General features: G+C 44.1%; 2 protein-coding genes across 2 annotated transcripts; one reads left to right on the top strand and one right to left on the bottom strand.

Annotated features, from left to right (window-relative positions):
* Positions 1–502: 502 nt before the first annotated feature.
* si:ch211-63b16.4 (kinesin-like protein KIF3C) lies at positions 503–13,956 on the top strand. Its single transcript, XM_048270359.1, has 22 exons — positions 503–1,426; positions 1,570–1,661; positions 1,967–2,028; positions 2,215–2,298; positions 2,539–2,689; positions 3,082–3,155; positions 4,477–4,615; positions 5,361–5,438; positions 5,972–6,009; positions 6,210–6,233; positions 6,646–6,756; positions 7,773–7,852; positions 8,056–8,212; positions 9,462–10,298; positions 10,329–10,430; positions 10,603–10,752; positions 11,102–11,263; positions 11,565–11,660; positions 11,770–11,817; positions 12,470–12,644; positions 12,919–13,060; positions 13,483–13,956. The coding sequence occupies exons 1-22, from the start codon at positions 1,416–1,418 to the stop codon at positions 13,613–13,615; spliced, it is 2,946 nt and encodes a 981-aa protein (XP_048126316.1). The 5' UTR covers positions 503–1,415; the 3' UTR covers positions 13,616–13,956.
* Positions 13,957–14,141: 185 nt separating this feature from the next.
* On the bottom strand, positions 14,142–24,516 carry LOC125311946 (protein FAM161A-like). Its single transcript, XM_048270357.1, has 7 exons — positions 24,215–24,516; positions 23,705–23,833; positions 18,008–18,154; positions 16,984–17,120; positions 16,264–16,538; positions 14,841–15,356; positions 14,142–14,769 (listed from the first exon to the last, which is right to left on the bottom strand). The coding sequence occupies exons 4-7, from the start codon at positions 17,098–17,100 to the stop codon at positions 14,142–14,144; spliced, it is 1,536 nt and encodes a 511-aa protein (XP_048126314.1). The 5' UTR covers positions 17,101–17,120; positions 18,008–18,154; positions 23,705–23,833; positions 24,215–24,516.

The following is a 24,516-nucleotide window of genomic DNA, read 5'->3' as shown; positions in this document are numbered from 1 at the left end:
TTTAAGCACAATTTAATACAACCTGGAAAATCATTGTGTGGTGGTCAATGTTGATATTGTGGTGGGCTGCCACAAATAAGTCAATGTATGGGAAACACTGACTTTTCTGCTTTTTTGCACTTCTGGATAGATGCAAACTGCATTTCGTTCTTTGTACTTGCACTCTGCACAATGACAATAAAGTTGAATCTGATCTTATCTAATCTACATGACACATTCCTATCTGAAATGTGCAGCAGTTTGTTATATTGGATAGGAACCTCTATGCCACTGAAATATGTCCTCTGTCCTGGTGTAACATACAGTGAAATGTGCCCTGCACTTAAACGCCAAAACGTAAATGGGTCTTTTTATACGAAATATGGTCTCCTGAAATTTGGAGAGGGTAGTATATTCAAGAAAAAGTGAAAAAATGTGGAAAAAATAAGGGGCCTCTGTCGGACAGTTTATTCTCACTTTGCAAAAGCGAACAATGAGAACAGGACAGGGGAGCAGCGTGAGGGCGAAGGAGCAGCTGAGTCTGTGCGCGCTCAGCGTTCCTGGCTACCTCTCAGGCAACTGGTCATAAATACAGTTTCAGACACATGTCAAGGTAGCCATGGATGTGACGTTTTCACAGCTGATTCGACTCTAAATTATTGTGTTTTGAATTGCTTTAAACCCGTGAGAGAAGTTTCCGGAGGAACCGAAATATTACCTTTTTTAATGTATAGCCTACATTATTACAGGTTTTGCTGAAAGAAAAGCGTAATTAATTTTACTACGGCAGCGCTTGGTGACCAAAACGCATCCCTGTCGTCGCAACATTGTCCTGCATTTCTAACTTAATTCTTGCCTTATATCAGGGTAACTAAGGGAAAGGGTTTAACTCCAAGTCGCATTGGATCAAAAACAGTTGAGCCTGTGCGCATTCACGAGAACATTTCGGGATGAATGGGAGTGGGCGAGTCGTCTTTTTGGTTGTAGCCAACTTGCGTCAAGGTGCGGATCGAGGGCTTATTCACTTGTTCCAATGACTTTCGCAGGATGCTTACAGTTGTGGTGGTCGACTTTCACATTGGTCTATACGGTTGGAACATCCAGTCGTTTTTCTGCTAAACAGTGCGCTTTTTCTCCAAAGCGCTTGTTCGTACTTTCCTGAAGGCATAGAGTTCATTCACACGGTTTCCCTAGTCTTCCCAAGTTGGAGAAAGTCGGCAGGTATCTATGATTGATGGAGTAATGTCTTATGATTTTGTGACTGTAACAAATATTGATGGACATCCACCAGGTGAGTAGCCTAGTCCCACGGTTATGAAATAACTCATATTCCCAAAATGTGTTGCGTTGCCAATTTTAACGAGCTTCTGATAGTTGTGTGTGCAGTTTATTACGTGTTTGTGTTGTGATGAAAACAGAAAATCTGAGAACCTGTCATGGACAGAGGGTATGTCTTTTATTCAAACCCTAATTTCATTATTTTAAATTACAGACTTAAAAATTAGCGTATTTTTATTGTATGACCTAGCACTGTTTGATGCACATTGTAACTTCAGTCAGTCACTGAAGCATTTCATCTTTTATTGGCAGACAAAAGGACAGTAACGAAGAGCAGGGTGCAGGGAGAAACGTTCAAGTGGCCATTCGCTTGTGCCCCCAGCGACAGTGGGACCCCCAAACAGGTCACCCACATTTCCTCATATATCCCTTCTTGCACTGATCTTATTTCATTAGACTGCTGGGGAAAGTCTGCACAACTGTACTGGTGTGTCAGGCACATTACAATTTGAAGGGAATTATTGACTGAAGAACGTAGAATATGAGGCTGTAAGAAGTTGAGTCTGCTCTAAATGACAACCATAAACATATTATAACATGGAAACTGGAATAGCCTAAGCTACGTTGCAGTTTTAACTCAAGGCATATCTTCCCAGAGCAATGAAAATAATCCCGAATAACCATTTTTTCACAATGATCTCTCGTTCAGAGGAGGCAAGATATTCTATCAAAGTGGTTGAACCGAACAGGATTGTTGTTGACACTGGCCGGGTAAGTGTTTGTGTAGTCCAACTGTCCAAATCAAAACAGCAATTTTTAATAGAGCAGTGACCTCAAATAGCTTCCTCGTTATGCAGATATGGCATGATGGTTTGTCTGGTGTAGGACAATAACATTGAAGACAGGAGTCCTGGTCTAAAATGTCCTTTTCTTTATTATGTTTTTAATACATTTCAGGGCCACCAGCCCCATTCTCTAGTCTTTGATGCAGTGTGGAACGAGAGCGCTAACCAAAATGATATTTACGAATCCACAGCAAAGGTAAGCTTAAATGATGTCGGACTACACCACACGTTGAGGAAACTCGGATTGATTTCAAAAATGTACATTTGTGCAGTCATACCTGACTTTGCCAGTAAAACAGCACAAGATAGACTTACCGGGCTGGAAGTCACGGGAGAAAAATGTCACTGAATCGCAGCGTGATAAACCTGCGGGTGAGTTATTTGTGAGATCGGGAAGACGCATGACTCAGGTTTAACGTGAAGTGCGTCTCTTCAGCCTCTGGTGGGGGGCCTCATGCAAGGCTACAATTGCTGTGTCATCGCCTACGGTTCCCCCTGCAGTGGAAAGACTTACACCATGCTTGGCGGGAGCTTGACAGGCAAGCAGCGAGGCATCCTCAGCCGCATGTCTGAGGACATTTTCAACTGTATCCTTTTCCTTTTGTAGTTTGAGGCCCCTAAATTGGCAGGCTTGTAGAACCTGATAATGTAATAAATCCCAGATAATGTAGTAACCCCGATAATGTAATAAAAATGTGCACTTGAATCCATTGAAAATGTAATAAAACCTGATAATGTAATAACTTCCCGATAATGTAATAAGTGCATTTCCCAATAAGGTCATATTTTCAAACTTATTTTCTAAAACATAATTTTTAATATAGGGCACACCAGATAGTTTCTCGTGCTCACTAGAAACTTTCTGGTGCACATGCAAAACTTTCTTGTGTTCACGCAGAAAATACATTTTTGCACATGGCCCTTTAAGGGCTCCAAAGGTCTAGTGAAAGATTTGTCTTCCCTTAATGGTTGTACTCAGCACCCGAGGCTTCCACCTGCAGTGTCACAGTGTCCTTCTATCACATTTCCAATGACAAGATCTTTGATCTGTTGGTAAGTTGTTTTGTGTGTGTCTGTGGTTGTGTGTGTGTCTTTGGAAATCCATTTCCATTCCATCTATTGTTGCTTGCATGCCAGCAGTTACTCAAGTCTATCATCAATCAGAAGCATTCAGATTTTGTCAGCATGATTTACAACAAGGATTTAATTATGAAAGCCTAATGTATCCATAATCCTATGCACTACATGCATGTTATTTGATTGTTTTGGAGTGGACCTTGTGTTGCTTTTGCACACTTTTCCTCTTCTCTGGGAAATGAAAATGTACATTCATAACAAACACCTGGAAAAAATTGAGAGATATGGAATGCGAATGTATATAAATACTGACCACAGTGATGCAACAAACAAACCTGCAGCATACTCGTAAGGACTGCTGGATGCTGGACTCTACCACCCGTAGACTATATAGTTCTACAGTGCATATGTAAAGAAGGACAAACATCAGTGCAGCTCAGTGCTTGGTTTCTTCCGCACACACCGTTGGGAGTTGTGGCCAAATAGTTCAGTCTTCATTTCATCAGACCAGATGATTTTACTTCTCGTGGTCTGAGAGTCGTTCAGGTGCTTTTTGGGAAACTCCTGGCAAAAAATGGCTTCCATTTGTCCACTCTACCATAAAGGCCTGATTGGTGGAGTGCTGCACTGATGTTTGTCCTTCTTTACGCTTCTCTCATCCTCTTAAAGGAACTCTGGATCTCATTTATAGTGACCATTGGGTCCTTGGTTACTTGTCTGACCAAGGCCCTTAGTCTAGGATTACTCAGTTTGGTTGAGATCCAGATCTAGGAAGACTGTTGATTGTTCCAAACTTTTTCATTTGAGAATGATGGCCACATCAACCACCACATCAACTGTGAGACCTTATATAAAGAGATGTGTGCCTTTCCTAATAATGTCAAGTGAATTAATTTAGGCACAGGTGGACTCCAATCAAGTTGTAGAAGCATCTCAAAGACCATTTATGATAGAAGTAGGATGCACCAGAGCACAATTACAAGCGTCATAACAAAGGGTCTGAATACTTATGTAAATGGTCTTTTATTTTTATTTTATTATTTCATTTTAAGATGAGTCTGAAACATATCAAAATGTGGAAAAAGTGAAGCGCTGTGAATACTTTTCCGTATGCACTGTAGACCCTTCCATTATCAGCATCATAGTTGGCCCCACAAGACTTCCTTTTTAACATTCCATATGTTATCTTAATGCAGAGGAAGTAGATTGGGACCCAAATAGAACGTTCAAGCATTGTTTTTGTTTTTATTGTTGAAAGGGTCTATATACAGTCTATGCTACCATCTCTCTCCTACAGGACAGCCAGCCCTCAGAGGTGAGCCGCATCCATGAGGGGGAGGACGCGGTGGTGCTGGAGGGTCTGAAGGAGGTGGAGGTGGACTCTCCACAGGCCCTGCTCCAGGCATATCGACGCGGGGCCGCAAACAGACAAGCAGGTAGGTGGGATGGGGTGGGAGGTGGGGGCATGGGCCATACATACATAAAATATGTCAGGTTCACTCATGGATGTGGGAGGACTCAAGACCTGCATCTCTCAAGGCCTTTTTGAGCAGCCAGCATGTAAACTGTGGACAGAATGTTCAAATTGATCATCTCTTGTCATTTGACAATTTGAGTCTTGTCAACGCTTTCAGGGAAATGCTTTTAGTTTCTATGTAGTTACAGCAGACTGACGCACAACATTAAATGTTTGAGTTTTCTTTATGCTGTGGCTTATGTTGTTAATTGTGGCCATGCTGTTGCGTAAGCTGACTGTGTGCTGTTCCCTAGTGGAGTTGCCACAAATATGTTTGGCTTCAAATGTTGTCCTCTCCCATAGAAATAGCCTGTGTTCACTCATTCACACTACATAGTGCACTTCACAGTATACTAGTATTTAACACTATTTATGCATTTAGCTGATGCTTGTATCTAGAGTTAAAGGGACAGTCTCCCTGAAGCAACTTGTATCCAATTGCCTTGCTCAGGGGTACAACTGTGGCAGCTGGGAATCGAACGGACAGGTTTCAGTTCTGGTTTCACTGTCCTAACCACCACACTATCACCATCGCCACATCATATAGTAGTTACTATATAATGCACTATGTAGGGAATAAGTGAATGTTCCCAATGCAGGCATAGACATTTCCCCAACACATCAGATATGTGTTCCTCTCTACTTTTATGTGCTTTGTGTTCTAGGCATCTCAAAGGGGGAGTTTGCCACCAGAAGTCATTCCATATTCAATATCATGGTCATCAACACAAAGGCAAGCCTTGGTAATCAACATTTTCAGATATAAGTTTTACTTTTTGGAAATAGAAAATAGAAACTAGAAAATAGAAACTAGAAGCCCTGAGCGCTTTATCCATCTCCACTTAAACAGCTGTCATCAGCAGAGAAGCTGAGGTGAAACCAATGTGATGATAACATTCACTACAGCTCTCCCTCATAACCTCATTACTGGAATTCTCCTCTGTCAATATAACCAGAATAAAAAAAAACAAGCCTCACGTGCATTTAGTGGAATTTAATTTCCCTTGTGTGGGAGCCTCTGTGTGCGTGTGTATGTGTGTGTGTGTGTGTGTGTGTGTGTATGTGTGTATGTGTATGTGTCTATGTGTACACATGTGTTTCAACATCATGTCTTGGAGCTGATATGTATGTATGTGCATACCTAAATTCCATTAGGCTCTACTTTCGGGTTGTTTTCATACTTTTTTTGTGCAAATATGCCATGACGTGGCAGGGCTGGATTGTATTAGCCAAATTGACACAGACGAATCTCTGTGTCCTTATGTGTATGTTTCAGCGCAGGGGGGAGGCCAGACAGCCAGCAAGCTCACTCTGGTAAGTGTCTAATGAGTCTCTTGGTGAATGATTGGAAGTGTTGCATACTTGTGGACACCCTGGTGTGATGTCGCAAGACACCACGTGTGGGATGGGTGTTTGTGTGTTTAAATTCACTTTACAGACCAAGCTGTCCTCAAGCATCAAATATTTGTTATCTCTCTCTCTCTCTCTCTCTGTATCACTTCTTGCTTTCCTAGGTGGATCTTGCCAGCTCGGGGAAAGTAAGTCCCATGGCCATTTCCCAATCCTTCTGCGTATACAAACACACACTCACACAGAGTCACACCAGCGCACTCATTCATAGGCACATGCCTAAACACACAATCTCTCTCTCTGTCTCTCTCTCTCTCTCTCAAACACACACAAACAATACGCACATTTCACGCATGCACGCTCAGATGATTAAGTACTTCCAGACACTGCACCGAGCCAGGATAATTCCATGAGTGATAACACAATGTCTTTGTGATGGCCCCTGACGTTGCTTTTCTGTTTGACATAGGCTGAGCGATAACAGGTCTTAATGCATAGCATGGTGACGTCATACTAATGGACAGGAATGTACTGTTCCTCTTGGCCCTGTGACATATGTGTGTGTGTGTCTGTGTGATGCTCTTGTGCCGGCTCCCAAAGGCTCGTGGTCGCGGCAATGCTGCCCTGGAAGTCAAGAGGTGTTTCCAAACAGTTCCGGAAAACCCACAGGAGGCCAAAACTCTCAAGCGGTCCCTCACAATATTTGGAAATGTGAGTCACATTTCTCTCGTGTTTTCGCAAAACCTCCCCTTTGTTTTGATTGAAACATCCACCCTCCCTGCGCTATTTGCTAATCGGAGGTTATGGCACGTTCACTAAAAAGCTGTGCGTACACTTCAGCCCGCGCACGGTGGAGAGGATAATCACATGCAGCTTTTGGCTTCGAGTCATCCCCCCCCTTGCAGGTCACGCTTCATGCTGTCATCTTGCATCTGTCAATTTAGATCTTCACTCTTCAGCTACCCGCCCACCCCCCAACCAACCTCCCCCCTTGCTGCCCACTCAGGAAATTATGTAAAGGGTTAAACATCTCCCCTTTGGAGAGGGACGTGTCAAGTCCAACAAAGTGAAAATGCCGTCTCTGTGGCAACCACAGATAAGAGGAGGCCCATACTTTCCTCTGTGGAATGTGTCTTTGAGTGTAATGAGCAGGGCAGAACACAATGACTGTACCCCACTTGAATGAAGGTGGCTTACACAGAGAAGGGGAAAGGAATTTTGGTTGACCCCCTCCTCCCTCTTCCTTTTTAAAGTAACGTGGCTACATATATACTGGATTGTGGATTCCCATCAATGAAGGCAGGCGAAGAGGCCCATATGGACTTTGTTGATATAACAAGGTTTTGACATTTGTATTGAACTGCAAGGAACATTTTGACTCTAATGCTTGACATGTAGAATATGATCCTTAATTCAGATGTTGTGTTCGTATACAGAAGAGCGACCTAATGGTTACGTTACTTTCTGCCTCCACACTGTTCTTGTGATGTGTTTCAGCAGGCACGATGGTGACATTGCTTACTTATAGTAATTTCCTAAATATTAGCCGCGGCTTATACTGGTACATTGATTTTGCTAAATTTCTTCAGCTATGAGTTTAAAACACGGGGGCAGTTAATATGGTATTAATATTTTTTTTTTTTTTTTTTGATAAAACACTTTCCTGTGGCTTATACACAATGTGGCTAATACACAGGAAATTACTGTATTTTGCCGTCTCATTACAGGTCATCTTTGCACTCAGTGCGGCTGGTTGTCATCACATTCCATACAGAGAGTCAAAGCTCACCAGGGTTCTGAGAGACTGGTAAGAAACAAACGCACACACTTCCCACTAAGACTTCAATAGATAATCAGTTCTGCTTCTTTCAAGGCACGGCAAATGTACACTTTACACCACCATCGTCTTTATTTACTTTATTTACAGTATTTGAATAACATGATAACATGGTCCTTAACCGTTATGATAACCATTTGACTCATTTGACTCCCTCTGTGTGTTGTATGTAGCCTGGGAGGAAATTGCCGGATGTCTCTGATTGTGACGGTGTCTCCCCACCTGTCCTCCGTCACTGAGACCCTAAGCAGCCTGCAGTTTGCATCTCGGGCGATGGCCATCCCCGGGAGACGCGTCCACCGCTCACTGCTACAGTGCGTCCCCTCACAGGTACACAACACACACCCTCAAGGGCTCTCTGAAACAGACACACAGGTACACAACACACACCCTCAAGGGCTCTCTGAAACAGACACACAGGTCAGAGAAGAGGGAAACTTACGGGCCCTAATTTGAATGACAGACAAAGAGCTTGAATTAGGGCCCTATTTATGCATCATCTAGAACAGTTAAGAAACACTGATCTAGAACATACAGGATTTATGTAACAGTATGTACTGCAAGGGGTATAATAGTTAATCTCCAAGTGCATGCCTAAAAACATACACCTGCTCTGTGTTGTGCATAGGTGTCACATTTCCTCCTAAGAACTAAATAAATTTTTCGATTTCGCCAAAGTATTAAAGTTTTCTTCTACTTCTACTTTTTTATGAGCTTGCATTCAGTGGGACATGAGTACAGCCTGCTGTTTATGCAGGCCTGCAGCAATAGGACCATGTCACTGGGGAAATGTGTGTGTGTGTTTGTGTGTGTGTGTGTGTGTGTGTGTGTGTGAGAGGTGGCTCCCTGTCTCACAGGAGCCAAGCATGATGGCAGGGAGGAGTGTGTCCACTTTGAGCAGACACACACACACACACACACACACACACACACACACACACACACACACACACACACTCTTAAGCAGGGACAAAAGGATGCATACCGCAAAGCCTGCACAGACAGCATGATCAGCCAGAACCCCTGCAGAGTCTGTCTTCTCAAGTGTTCCCTCTCACACAGGCATGGAGAGGACTCATAAAGCTTAATGTGGAGACCCCCCCCCGGGCTGACCAACCCACCAGATCTTTCAGCTGGATTTTTTTATGGGAATGTTTCAGTCTCCCGTGGCCATTCCCCAAAGCTACGGGCTTTTTATTTGAGCCTGCAGCGACAGCACAGAGGCCCATAAAACATAGGAGAGAGGAGAGACACAGAGAGGCCTTAAAACTGCCACGGAACTGGTGTACCAGAAGAGCAAGAGGCACAGCTCTGGCTCATTATATAAAACAACACTGAATAAATGATTGTCTTTCTTCTCTTGTCCCTTACATCAGATGATGTTATTCATTATGGCAATCCTTTACAATTTCCATTAGTGAGCATTGTGTCTATTCCTTGATAAGGAAGAGTCAACTGAATGAGTCACAATTGTGCACTGTGTACATACAGTATGCAGAGAATGATAGTGAGAGTAATGTGTGGTGGTATTTGATTATGAATCCTGCACCATATTATATTTGATTGTGTCTCTGTTCAGCTTACAGCTCAGACCTGCCTGCCTCCCATCCCATTTGGCCCTTCCTCTCCGCCATTCCGGCCCTGCCACAGACAACCAGATGAACCCGAACTCAAAGCGTTCCTGCCCCATTTGGAGAAACAGGGCCAGTTTGAGGGTGCCTGCGGTGGCAGCCATTTTGGATATCCTGCTGGAAGGGGAAACTGCCCACGAGAGGAGCGATCGACAGCAGCTGGAGGAGGAGGAGGAGGTGGAGGAGGAGGAGGAGGAGGAGGAGGAAGGGCAGAGAGCAGGGTGTCCCGCGTGCTCTCCTCTCACCCACGCTCCTACTCCAGCAGCCTGTCCGATCCATTCTCTCTGCCCCAGGACGGAGCAGGAGGAGGGGGAAGCGTGGGGAGGGTGGAGAGGGTGGTGTACCCTGCCCCACGGCGCTCAGTGGAGAGACTGTCGGCCACCTCCTCCCGTGTTCTCCCATGCTCTTCTGCGTCCCTCCTTGACGTTCAGGGGTCACTCGCCGAGTGCCCCAACTGCAAGAGGGAACGGAAGATCCGGGAGGAGTACGACAAGTTCATCGTCCAGGCGCGCAGAGACCGAGACTCCCTCCACCAGAGAGTGGCAGAGCTGGAGGCCAGGCTTCTGGCGAGAGGAGAAGAGAGACAGAATGTGGAGGAGGAGAAGAACAAGGAAAAGGAGATGGCAGAACACAAGCAGAGAAAGAAGGAGGAGGAGGAAGAGGAGGAGGTGGCAGAACACAAGCAGAGAGAAGAGGAGGAGGAGAAGGAGGTGGCAGAACACAAGCAGAGAGAAGAGGAGGAGGAGGTGGCAGAACACAAGCAGAGCGAAGAGGAGGAGGAGGAGGTGGCAGAACACAAGCAGAGAGAAGAGGAGGAGGAGGAGGAGGAGGAGGTGGCAGAACACAAGCAGAGGAAAGAGGAGGAGGCTATGGAGATTTCTAGATGTATCACCACTGATATACCCGCCAATGCAGAGGTATTTGTGCCAGGCTAATAGAACTGACTTTTTGTAATGTTGGTGTTGTGCCATCTCTTTCTGTGCTAAGCAGTAACATTTGAATTAGTTGAGAAATAGTTCTGATTTCAACAGACAAACCAAACTACAGATCTGTGTCTTGAGTGTGCATATCCCTCTTGTGTTTGGGTAGGAGAAAACCCCTGGCTCTGCTGAAACCCCACACGATAGAGAGTCTCTGAGAGAAGACACGGAGACTCAGGTAGAGGCTGTAAGCTCCATGATCAACACAGACCAGCTTCTTCACCTGGAGAACGAGAACTTCCAGCTCAAAGGACAGATTGTGAGTAAACAGAGGTCATCAGAAAAGTACTATCATCACTTAACTGTTCATCCTTAATTTCATCCTTGCTCAGGGCTATAAATATCCTTATTTATTTTTTCACCTCTGTGTTGTCACTTTCCTCCCTTTGTCCGCACTTTCATATGTTCTCTGTCCATTCTTTCCCCAACCCCATATCCCTGGCTACCTATTTATTTATTTATTTGTTTATTTAAAAGGGACAGTGCACATCAATTGACATTTTTTGTTTACAGTCAAAAAGTAAATGTGCCAGAGTTAGCAAAAAAGTTAGCAAAAAAGCTGTTTTCATCTGTACCTGCTGTCTGCCTTTCTCTTTCTCTCATTACAGCTGGCCTTGCAGCAGGAGCTGGTGGTGTCGTACAAGGAGCTGGACCAGAGCGTGGAGAGGGAGAAGGCCCTGACCGAACTGCTGCGCGCCGAAGAGGCCCAGGAGCTCCGATTGCAGCTTGACCAGGCCAGCCTGCAGCAGGACAGCCTGCGCGAGCAGACGGTAAGCTCCCGGAGCACAGGAAGCTCCTTAATCACTGCAACAAGATTAAGCCTCCAGTCTGCCACACAACACAGGGAGAGAAGAGGCTGTGCAGACAGCATGGCGGTCAGCTGAGCCAGAAACATTCCGTGCTGTTGTTTGGCTTTTCTGGTTTTTGTTGTTGTTGGCGACGGCAGAGATGCTTCTCTTTGAGAGTCTGTGAGAAGAGGTGCTGGCCGAAGAGAGAGTTAAAAAGTTTAAGCAAATAAAAGTGTGCTGATTGTGTTATCTGAGAGGGTTCCCATCTCTCTTCACCTTTAAGGAGAGGCTGCTATCGGAGCTGCAGAGTGCCAGTGTGGAGCACGAGAGATTCAAAGGGAATGTAGCTCTTAGTGTGGCTCAGCTTCAGAAAGATAAGGTGCCCCATCTGTCTTTCATTCTCTCATCAGACATGTTTTTCTTTTCTACTGTTTGCATTGCTCAGGCATGTGACTCTGTCAAAGTTTGTCTTGTGTTTTGTTTAATAGGAGGATTTGATGTGCCATCTTGATGAAGTAAGAGAATGTTATGAGAGGGTAAGCTGCATGCATAATATGGAGATGAATACCTTTCTCAGAATCATCACAAATATTCTTAATCTTAAAAGCCAGAATCTGTATTCGTATGCATTGACATCCTATAGCACAGTGTTTTTCAATCTTTTTTGTGCCACAGCACACTTTTGACACTTAAAATGTCCCACGGCACACTAACATCCTGTGTGAAGAAAAAATAAACATACCATAGCCTAAAATTTCAAATAATACACAGATATGGCCTTATTATGGCTTCTATGCAAGACCTGCTCAATAAAAAAAAAGCCCTCTGTTTCATTTGTAGGTGACTATATCTAATTTAATTGTTGTTATGAACTGGATATGTGATGATTCTGTGAATACTGGATATGGGGCCCCCGTTGTACAATGCCTGCATACCACAAATAGTGCAATCATACAATCAATGAGAGCATGTGGTTATAAATTCTTTGATGCAACAGTTGCTTTTCTGGACCAGTGAGTGACATTTGGGTAATTTTCTACGGCACACCTGATGATCTCTCATGGTACACTAGTGTGCCCCGGCACAGTGGTTGAAAAACACTGCTATAGCATAAGAATCAGAACAAATTTTACAGAATACAGTGAGTAGACCAACTGTGAGAGAATATGCACTTGCTTCCCCCTACAGGTGAAATCTGACAATGCACTTCTCAGTGAGAGAGTGGAGACTTTGAAGAGAGAAGTGAACCACGGTCTCCTCGGAAACCTAGGGTCCTCCCGTGTCCACACAGTCACTACCAACACGGAAATGCTGGTGGTGTCTCACCATGTGTCCCAACAGTGCTCAGGGGGAATAAACACAGGCAGGAGTAACACACACACACATACACACACACATGCATGCGCACACACACACACACACACACATACACACACACACAAAACTATAGCTTATAGTAAATTTGATGAACAGCAACACTTTCCAGATTTTTATTATCAAGTATTGACTAAGATTGGTTGAGGTAGTATTGTACTGAAAACCATGAACTATATTTTTTATAAATAAAATAAAGTATAAGCATAGATCACAATCGTAATGTAATTTTTTTTGACATGCTCTTTTTTTGTGTTGCACAGACAGCAAATGCTGCTACACCAGCTGCAGTGAGTTCCAGGAAGGACCTGTACCAACGTTCCCAGAGAAACCACCAGAAGACCCAGAAAACCGAAGCGAACAGGAGCCCAGCCTACGCAAGACCAAAGACATATTCAAGCAGCTGTGAGTCACACTACTGTTGCCATTCATATATTAGCATTTATAAGTAAGTATAAGTATAGTATACTCTTTTGATCCCGTGAGGGAAATTTGGTCTCTGCATTTATCCCAATCCGTGAATTAGTGAAACACACACAGCACACAGTGTACACACAGTGAGGTGAAGCACACACTAATCCCGGCGCAGTGAGCTGCCTGCTCAAGGGCACTTAAGCCGTGCCTACTGGTCGGGGTTCGAACCGGCAACCCTCCGGTTACAGGTCCGAAGTGCTAACCAGTAGGCCACGGCTGCCCCATTTAGCATAATGTTGGCTTATTGATTAATTTACCTATTTTTCACCATTTACAAGCATCATATACACACTGTTTGTTGTTGCTTGTTTGTTGTTTATTTCTTCATTCATTTTTTTTGTTTTCCTGAGCAGGAAGAGGGAGCACAGCCTGCTGCTTGACGTGATGCTGGTGTTGTACAAGCGGGAGTGGTTCACCCAGGAGGCTGTGCCCTACGTCAGACGGACGCTCAGAAAGTGTGGCATGAGAGTGGATGAGATGACCTGACGAGAACAGGAAAGGGTTGACGAAGGTGGAAGGAAAGAATGACGTGAAGGGGAAAAAATGAAATGACTCAGTACACCACTGGCCCTTTGATGTCTGGGCAGGACTACAAACAGAACCTGGTGTCTTTATTCTTATTTCATTTGGGAGTGTCTGTTTTCTTGTCTGCGTGTTTGAGTGCTGTGTAAAATATCAGCAACTGAGAGAGTTCTGAGTGGCACACAAAAACTTTATTTGTAAAAAGCTACTTTGAGTTAGTTTACAAAATTCCTAATCAACACATTGTATATTGTAAATCAAGATAATTGCTTTATTTTGCACATAAAAAACACTAAAACTGAAAATTATAAACTTTTTAAAGTTTCTACTTTACACATATATGTACTTTGCATAATCCTCCCTAACCTTTGTCATAGTGTAACATCAGCCTGTTGGCTCAAATGTCAGCCTTCCTATTCTGCTTTGGCCAGTGTGTTCAGTGCATAGCCTGTGCTCCTGTGTGCTGCCATGACCAAGTCCCGGCTGGCTCTCACACACTGATGTAGTGGCTCTTGCCAGCCAGCATCCGCTCATGGCTGACGGAGAAGGAGGAGGCCAGGTTCAGGCTGATGCAGGTGCGCTGGATGGGCTGGATGTAGGACCACTCCCTCTCCCTGCCCCTCCGCACTCCCCTGCTGGTCTCCCCCTCCAGCTGCAGTCCCTTACCCACCAGCGACGGCTTCCTTCTCAGCGTCCAGTTGGCGTTGTCTAGTATCGGCCTCTCCGTTCCGTCCATGGACTCCGCTCCGTCTTCTCGGCCCTCTGGTTTCTCCTCAGATGTCTCCGTGTCCACATCCACTTCCATGTCCCCTTTCTCCCTCTCCAGCACTCTCCCTGCATGCTTTTGGAGCCCTCTGCTGGCCGGAGGCCCACGGTGCTGCTGCTGCTGCTCCTGGTCTCTGCTGTGCATCTCCACTGCCCCGAGCAGCTGGTAGTCCTCGGAGCAGGCCCGGTAGATGCGGGGCAGGGGCCGCGCCTTGAAGACCCAGCGCTCCTCGCGGGAGCCCGCGCCGCTGCGGAGCGCCTCCTCCAGCTTGCGCTCCCTCTTCTTGCGCTCGCGCTCGATGAAGCTGAAGGGCTGCGGCGAGGTGTTGCGGCTCCTGCCACTGGCGCTGCTGCTGCCGCCAGCTTCGAGGCAGCCGGGTCCAGAGGTCGTTAGGCCTAAGCCCCCCTCTTGGCCCTCGTTGACACTGCGAAACGCCGGGCGGGCGTGGCGCGGAACTGCCGCTGGCACTCGCGCATCTCCTCCAGCTCGCGGCGCAGCAGCGCGTTCTCCAGCACCACCTCCGAGCGTGTCTTCACATTGCGCCGCTTCTTGTCAGCCTCGCGGAGCATCATCTGGAACGGTTTGGGTACCGTCACTGGCCTGCTGGCACGCCTTCCGGAACGCTCCGTCCACGAGGATCGTCTGCTGGGAGCCCTTGAACGGTCCTTTGAGGCAGCACGAGTTGCCTTAGAGACGACCGAGGGCTCCAGTTGCACCGGAGGCTTTAAACTCTGAGCCTCATTGGTGGCATCTGCACTGCTCTGTCTGCTGGCTCTCTCCTCCTTCTCCTCCTCCTCCCTCTTCTTCTGCTCTCCCTCCATCCCCTGGCTCCCAGGTGTGTCTGTCTCACTGACCGACTTCTGCTCAAGCTTTAAGTCCTGTTTGGAGATCGTGCTGGTCTCTCGCCCAGCTGGCAAAGACTCATTCTCTTCCTGAGCACTGTAGAGATAATCAGAGATAATCAGGCAGACTTTCCGTCTTTAGATTAGATTAGATTAGATTAGATTCAACTTTATTGTCATTGTGCAGTATACAAATACAGAGACAGCGAAAGGCAGTTTGCGTCTAACCAGAAGTGCAAAAAAGCAGAAAAGTGCAATGTGATATACATAGTATAGACAGGTGGGGCAGTATAAACAGTATAAGACTGTTAGCGTAAGACATATAGTGCAGTGTAGACAGTAGTATACAGTTAAGAAGGTGGTATGGTTTACAGTAATATGAATTAAATATAAATATGTGCAATGTATTAGCAGTGGCCTTATAAGACCAGAATAGATATGGAAATGTAGTATGAACAATGTATGAACAACATGTACAGATATGTGCAGCGTAGTAAGAGTAACATTATAAGAGTAGTACAAATAAGTGTATATGCAGGATGAACAGTTTAAAGAGCAGTACAATATTGCTATGTATAAGAGTTATTACAGTATGTACATTTTATAAATATCAATAGTGTATATATAGATGGGATAGGGTAGCGCAATTGTCCAGGGGGAGGGGGCTGTTGAAGGGCAAAATGTCTGCCTCTTTGTTGTCTCTGTCAGGGTTGCCATGGTAGTGGACACCTCAACAGGCACAGGCAAGGAGACATCAGGGGGAGAAGGCAGCCTGTGGTCACTTGCAATGTAAGTAGTACAGCTGATGCTGTACTACTATTGACTATTGAAAAGATAACAATACAAATATATTCACAACCTCATAGCAGGATAATGGTGATCAAATACCACTTATTTATTATTTCTACAGAGGTAATGAATCAATCATTCATCCCAAGAAGTGATAATGATGAATCGACAATTCAGTACGAACACTGCAGTGTTCACTTTCTTAATTCACATACCTGTCCATCTCATCCTTATCGTCCACCTGTGTCCCCTGAGACGCTTTGCCCTTGCTGGCCGTCAGCTCATTCAGGTACAGGACCTCCAGTTCGGCTATGTTCTGCAGGTGCATTCTCTTCAGGGCCTCCAGCTGAGAGTAGTAGTCTTGGTTGGAGAGGCAGGCCAGACCCTGTGCGTGCCGACTGACCAGCTCATACTCACATGGGGCAGATGGAGTGTGGTGCTCACCGACAGAGGCTTGCCCATCACTGCACTCAGAATGCCGATCAAAGTACTGAGGGAGTGAAGGGAGACACAGAGGTCATAACAAACCGCAGGAAGTCAGTCATGACCCTGCAGAAGCATGACATTCTCAATTTAAAGGTTAAGTGTCAAATATTTGTTGCCCTGGAAAACACAACTGTGTCATAGACACAATTAATTTGTGCACGGGAATTGGAAGATGGAGGGCATAATAGTGACATCTTTACTTTACTTTACTGTCTTAATATATTCTTATTGTCAATATATTGACAACAAGGATAACAGCACCTCTATTAAGTCATCTCATGAGTTAGTCCATGAATCATGGTGCAACTCACTTACACAACTCACACTACATTTTTTATGTTGTATTTAAATTTTTGCAACCGCTCTAAAAAGTTACTGAATTCTACCGAAACCGGGCCACTTCCTGTGACTGCTAGTACTCTGTGGCCAGGCCGGCCACATCCCCTCACCTCTGCTTCCTGCTCCTCTCCGTCCTCGCCACCCAGGCAGTACTCCAGCTCCCCTCCGTAGAGTGCCCAGACCTCGCTGACCCGCAACTTGGGCGTCTGCTGCACCACGGCCGACATCTCTGGCTCATCCAACCCCCCTGTCAGAGACGCCAAAAACACTCTTCAACGGCAAAAACACTCTTCAAACGCTCTGCACCGTGCTCCGTCAGAGATTTTCTCTTTCTCTTGCTTCGGGGCCGAGGTGTTGTGAGACTTGACAGGTAGCCTGAAAACGATCACACTGGCTCCGCAGAAATCACTAGAATGCCGTTTTAATGTGAGATTATGCCAGAACCCGCCACCTGGACACACCAACAAGTCTCCTCCCCTGCTGCTGTTTGACTGTTGAGATAGGAGAGGTGGACAGCCTGAGACACCAGGCGTCCATATGCTATCCTCTGGCTTTAGAGCAGTATCAAGCCTCGCAGACATGATTTGAAGTGAGATGTCCCATTACATGGTACTTAATCAGCTTTAGAGCTTATGGCCATTAATTACAGTGTAAGCGTTGATCTTAATGACCTGGTCACACTCATGACAATACACTCACTAGGCCTATGAGGAAGGAAGATTCAAACCACTGATTCAAACCACAATTTGCAACAGATCTACAGGCAAGTTTCACTATAAAAGCAAACACAATGGATATTCAGCAGCATGGCAGGTTTTGAGTTTTTGGAAGAATAAGATGGCAGTGGGCATGGTATTTGTTGTGTGCTTGTTTGCACAGCTGATATGGGAGAGTTCGAAAGAGCCTCTCCTCTTCCTAGGTGGCGAAATACTCAAGCCTCTGTTTTTTCCACGCAGCATCACAGTAATAGGCCTAGGTGAATTGTTTGTAGCGGTTAACACCTTGCCTTGATTGACAGCCATAAGAGGGGCGTTAAGGTCTCTGAACAGGTGCCACCGGTGCAGCATGGCTCAATCTGTTCATCCAGGTTGAAAATCCAAAGAGGGACCACACACACACACACACACACTCCACCTCGATTTGGCAATCTGTCATGGGCAGCAACACCCAATCTGTTGATCCATCTGCCTGCCTGGCCGCTTGATCGCTGCAGTACAGCTCACATAGGCCACCTCCAGGAGACAAGGTCAAAGATGTAACCCAGCGGGAGGATGCAGAGCACTGAGCGTTGAGTGCAATGAGTATAAAACACAAGACAATACATGAATTAAAAATATGCTCACTTCTCACTCTTTGGATCCAAATATTACATACATTATTTGCTTCTAGCCTGGGTTTTCCCATGCTACCTTACTCGCGCGATTTTATTCACTTTTGATTTTATTAATTTATGATTTTATTCAATGAGATGAGGTCTAACGTTAGCCAGGCTAATTTGCTTCTATGATTGTGTTTTGGCATGTTGCTAAATAGCATGTAGTTTCCATTTTATGTATTTCTTATTTTGATTTTATTCTTTCTTTGCATCCATCTATACCCACATGTATCACATGTCTACAAACAAATAACTGCTTGTAAGCAGCCACTACTGTACTTGTAGTCAGGGATGGATTACTGCACGGGCCTACTGGGCCCAGGGGCCCAAGTGGTCAGGGGGCCCTGAAGCCCAAGCCTTTGCATGGAATCATTGCCTCAATATCAACAAATCAGGATGTAGGCTATGAATCTGATTGTATTTAGTATTGGCCATCCCCAAAATGCACCAGAATACAGGAAATCACATCAAACAAGTTAAAAAAAATTCTGGGGGAGGACCCCCAAACCCCCCCTCCCACATATACGACAAATAGTGGGGGGCCCTTAGTACATCTGGGCCCAGGGGCCCGAAAGTTCATAATCCGTCCATGCTTGTAGTCTTTAAATATTAGGCCTCATGTTCTTGTTGTTTTTTTGTTTTTTTTTAGCAGTAACTACTTTTGTTCAAAAGGTGGCGCCATTTAACAATATGTTTCTTGGCATACCTTGTGTAAACCCTGTCAGCCAAAGAAAACCATGTGGTAACCTCCGTCATCTTGTAATCTTGGGCATGACTGTCAACAGAGTCAACAACTGTATATATTGCTTCATCCATTGTCATGTGGGTGCAAAACCAAACACTATAATCACCCTTTAATCTCCTTTTCAGTTCCTCCAACACTGTGAACACAGGTCCAAGACTTCTTACTTTTTTGCAAGTAAGGCCTGTGTTGAATTGATTTTCACATTATTATGTTAGGCTGAGACGTGTACAGCTTCCTGTAAATGATTTTCTATTTGAGTAGAACTACCAGTACCCTACCTGTCAGAACAAGGTCTTCTTTGCCCGACTTGTAGGAATTGATGGGTGTAGCATGAAAACAAGGTCATGTTTTATCTACTCAGTATTGTGTGCAAAGACAGCAACTTATATTGAAATCTAGAAAATGAAGAAATAAAGTATTTTGTTCAGGGAATGTGGAGGGATGAGTAACAAAAGCAGTAGCGTGTTAGAGTTCAGTTACAGTTCCTCATTTTTGTATTATTTTGTACTTTTGTGCAAAGCACTTTGGCTTACAGCTTTTGTCTACACAGTGTGCTGTTGCCCAGAAATCATGCCTTGACTAATTATGTTGTCATTTTTTGTTTGTCATTTGTTGTCTGTTGGCTTTACACTGGCACTTCTTGTTTTCTCCCTCTTCGTGAATGATGCTTGTGTTCTCCTACAGTTTGTTTGTTTGCTTGTTCATCTTTCGAGGCTGTTGACTCCACCAGATCAGTCTGAGTCTGGGTCACATGTGTGGAGGTCTGAGAAGCCGCGGCAGCCTAAGTAAACACTTATCCACTCCAGCTTACAGACACACAGCACAGTAGCGCAGCTGTACCACCCATGCAGTAAATGGACCATGAGGCATGAAGAGTGAGGTGTAATTAATGAGGAGCTGCCAGGGGTGGATTCCCTTCAAATGAATCAGTGCTTTTGTGGAATCATTGTATGTCTCTGTATTAGACTCTAAAGAGTCATATTATAGAATAATAATAATAATAACAATAATAAGAATAATAATAATAAGCTTTATTTGTATAGCACCTTTCATACATAGAATGCAGCTCAAAGTTATTTACATTTGTAACATGTAACACAATAATAGAAAAGAATCAGTCATTCCTCTTCGTTGCTGTGGCCGTTTATGATCCAATCAGCAACATATCAGAAATACTTAGTATATATATATAGGCTTTGCTAACAAATGCTTAGGCCCCGTTGATGTGGACTCTAAGCAGTTAGCCTTAGTATGTTCTTAATATTTGTTGTGATTATACAGTATGAATTTATATACAGACGTTTAAGGGAAATGATATGAATAGCCATATCATAATAATATAGTTTGTGATGCAATGCAATGGGCCAATCAATCCTAAATACTTCTTTGAGACACTGTGCCATGTGTCACACATTTGACTACCATAATTACCCCAACTATTAGCCGAGGTTTATATATTGATTTTACCAAATTTCTTCAGCTATGAGATTAACTAGATGTACCGCATAGCGGTACAAAATATGACCGCCGCTCAGTCCTGTACATCCGTTCCGCGAAAATAAATCACACTTCAATTTGTCTCCATATTTTACTCCATCCCCCACTCTTGAAACTTTTGTGTATGCTTGTTTGGCATGCCTGAGTGTGTGTGTGCGGCTGCACAGAAAGTAGCCTACTGGTGCTGAAAAGTAGCCTGGCTAGCGCCACCGCTTCTCAATGAGACGTGGTCTGGGAACCAAACGTTAATTTTCTCGTATTTGAAAAAAATGCCCAGATCCGTTTATTGGGTGCCACGGATGTCTATCAAATGCGTCTGTGCATTTGCTCCATGGTCTCCAGGCTGCCTTAGCAGCGTGAATCAAATCGCGCGCAAGGCAGCATGGGAACACCCAGGCTAGCTGAAAAGGTGAATAGATTGTAGAATAGCCAAAGAAGATGTAGCATTGTTATAAAACCTTTAAAATCTCTAAACAATCACAAGTAGGGCAGTTCATCACAGTTCATCCATTGCAACTGGATTGATGAAAGGTCACTTACACCTGTAGGCTACATTGTATTTGGGAAAAGCAAAAGGTATCAGCATAATGTTATTTATTTATTTATTTATTTATTAACAAAAACATCTCTGTCAGTTCCATGCCGTTTTCAACAGCTATCAAAAACAGGTCATTTTTTTTGGATGGATTTTTTTGAATGTTTCTTCTTCTACATAAGATTTTAGTCATCTTTAGTTCATGTAATACTTTATTGTCAATGCACAAATTAAGTAACAGTAGTCTGAAACGTTATTGTTAATGCACAAATTAAGTAACAGTAGTCTGAAACGAAATGCTGTTTTACATCTAACCAGTGGTCCAAATAACTGACATGTCCAAATGGGCCTTGATAAAATGCGTCGCTAGACTGTTCATACACATTTTAACGGGCCAAAGTTGAAGAGCTGTTGTCCGTTATTGTTCGTGCAAATATAGGCTGATTCATGTTCCCTTGCATTGTGTAACTGACCTCCATGGCTAGTCTGGCTTTCACCAGACCAAGCTCAATCTTTTAAGAAATCAAAAAATAAATAGCGGGCAGATCAGGCTGGGTTCACCCAGCCTAGTCCATAGGCACCCGATATTGTTTAATTTTCCGATTGAGATATCCACGCTCTGGCTATTCTAAATGCAAAAATGCATCAGGGAGTTATGACAAAACTGTAACTAACAAACTAGATCCTAATAGAAAGCTGTTAGCTTCCCTAAGCTACAGGCTTATAAGGTAGGCCTATTTATTACAACCTATAAATTGTCAATAGGTGCTATGCTGGCGACACAAATAAAATCTCCTTTGGAAACCAATGGCTTACGCCTTACAGTATCAAGCGGACTTAAACTGCCATATCGTGGTGAAAAGTTGTAATAAAATTCACGCAGCTCCATGAGTCAAGGAAAGCGCGAATGATGTAGCCACTTCTAAATGGGACCCACTACACAGTAGCTTAAGGTGTGTTGCTAAAGCAGCCATAATGAAATTAAGGTGTCATTGTTTGGATACTTCACACACACGTGCTTTTTAATTTCACAGACTACAACTACCAAGCTGGAATCAAAGCACATCGATTCCCCTCTCATACCCTGCACGCACTTAAAACAAAATAAACAGGTGTCTCAGTCTCACGCATGTATAGGCAAAACTGTATCAGACCGGTGTAACGTTGGTAAATCTTCCATTGCACAGAATGATTTTGTAGCACGTCCAACAAATGACAGTCGAAAGATACAATTACAGTGCTGCTATCAATTTGCTTGGTATAACCGCATTTATAGTTTTCTACAAATGCAATCAATCAAATTAGCCTCCATCACTCAACCAACGCTATCGGTAGCATTACCTAGGTCCTTATTGATATAAAATTAACATACCTGCAGTAAAAACCAAACATGTCCGATAAACATCCTCAGATTTATTTCGGCTTCAAGAAGAAATGGTAATTACATTTCATGTGAACATCTTCCTATCCTTATTAGATGTTATTTGCGGTAAACTACAGTCCTTGTAGGAAGCGTCCATTGTTTTTCCAACCCACTTTTAACTTCCAACAAAATTACGTCTCACTGCAACGATGCGCCATCTAGTGGACAAACGACTACTTATCGCCAATACTGGAAATGCAGCCATGATGATGATGATGATGAATATTTATTTTGGCTTTCTTTTAATCCTACTGAATTTGTAATTCGCCGTTCTAATACCGATAGTATGTGGGTGCCTGTGTGTGTGTGCATGTGTATATGTGTGCACCGCCACACAGACACCTCAGAACAGGAAAATGTCATCAGTATGTGATTAACCATAACCACAATCTCACATAGACAGTGAGCCTGGGTGTACATAAATGTACAAAGACAACACAATACAGCGAAGACTGCTGCTTTACTTCTCAGTTGTAGTTCTGAAGTCCTCAGTTTAGTTCAGAGTAGAGGGCCTATGAAAGAGGTCATCTCTCAATCCAGATACCAGACACAACTGTCTCTTGTCTGATTTTGGCACCAGGATAGTGGTTATATTTATAAAGCTGGGTTATTAAGGTAAAAGCATCCAGTGTTTGCTTTGGCAAGCTCTGCCCATGTCCATGCTAAAAGAGAGCCTGTTTTTCCCACCTTATCTTGACGTGCTGTGGGTAAAGCCAATGGTGTTTTTCAGCATGCACTTCACCTATTTTTACACCAAGGCAGATCCCAATTTAAAACCCACTGCCAGTCCTCTCACAGGCTTCATCAGTGATGAGGGCCCTGTCCGGTATGCTGTTCATATGTAGTTGCCACCAAAATGCTACGGTGCACAATTCTTGGACTTTTCAACGGAAAACACTTTGGAGCTTGATGATGTGTCCATGTGTTACAAACAAAGCAGTGGGAATTGTAAAACACAAACTGTGTCTCAGCTGTTTTTACAGTGTTCATAACAAACTCACAGGCTCAGTTTGTCTATTACTTCCCAACAGAGGCTATTCATATATAATCTGTTGCTATTTCTCAATACTTGAATTAAGTCCTTCCTTGTTTCCTTTGTTTGGGTTCCCAAGGCCACTTTAAGACACCCTCTGACCTTTGAGTGGCAGCCACTTCAGAGGAAACAGAGGGCCCTCCAGATTTAGAACCAAACATGACAACACCCTGGGGAGACTCGGGTGAGTGGTCCACAAAATATTACTTACACACACACTTACACACACAGCTCCATGTCTCTGCCAGGCATCTGTGTCTGACATGTTCCTGTCATCAGCTGCTGCTCCACAGCGTGCCCACCACCATTACCACCATAATGACTTTCTTCTGGATAAGACATCTATTGATCCCTGGGAAGACACAGACGAAGATCACTGCCTTTTATAGCCAAGACAATCCTGGATGTGGGAATGGACACTCAACCACTAACCATTTCCTCTACAAAGTCATACACTCATTTCTCTCTCCCAAGCCTCTTCCCAGACCCCATTGGCTGTTTACATTTTTAGGACTTAACAGATGTCCTTCCCTTCTCTGGACAGTGCCATAGAAAATGGTCTATTCTTTCACCGTCTCACTGACGCATTTGGCAAGGATCCTCGAATCATTAAAGAAAGAAACACTGAGATATCATTTATTATTCATTTGGTGTTGTAAAAGCAAAATATGGATTGATCTCACAAACCCCAGCGGATAATCCTGAGTGTATGCGAGGACAGAAGCAGGCCTACCTGTGTCTAAAAAGCACATGTTTGTTCCAGCCCTTCCTTCTGGCCATTCTTCTTGGAGCCATGCCAAAGGAAACGTGTCCTTAGACTGTTCGACTTTGTGTGGAATCTCAAGTATTTTATCATGTTGACTACAGTTCCTCAAATTACTTGAAATGTTTGATCGTTCCCAAATGGCCAGCCCAATGATTTTCACTGAGATGCTTTCTTTGATGACTTGAATTCCGTGACCACAGGGATCAAAAAGACGGTGTTTATGATACAAGGCAGATTATGAACTGTGCATAAATGGGAACAAAAATATG

The sequence above is a fragment of the Alosa alosa genome, chromosome 18 (genome assembly GCF_017589495.1).
Source record: "Alosa alosa isolate M-15738 ecotype Scorff River chromosome 18, AALO_Geno_1.1, whole genome shotgun sequence".
NCBI lineage: Eukaryota > Metazoa > Chordata > Actinopteri > Clupeiformes > Clupeidae > Alosa > Alosa alosa.
The sequence above is the reverse complement of the archived record's forward strand: the minus strand, read 5'-3'. Positions and strand labels throughout refer to the sequence as shown.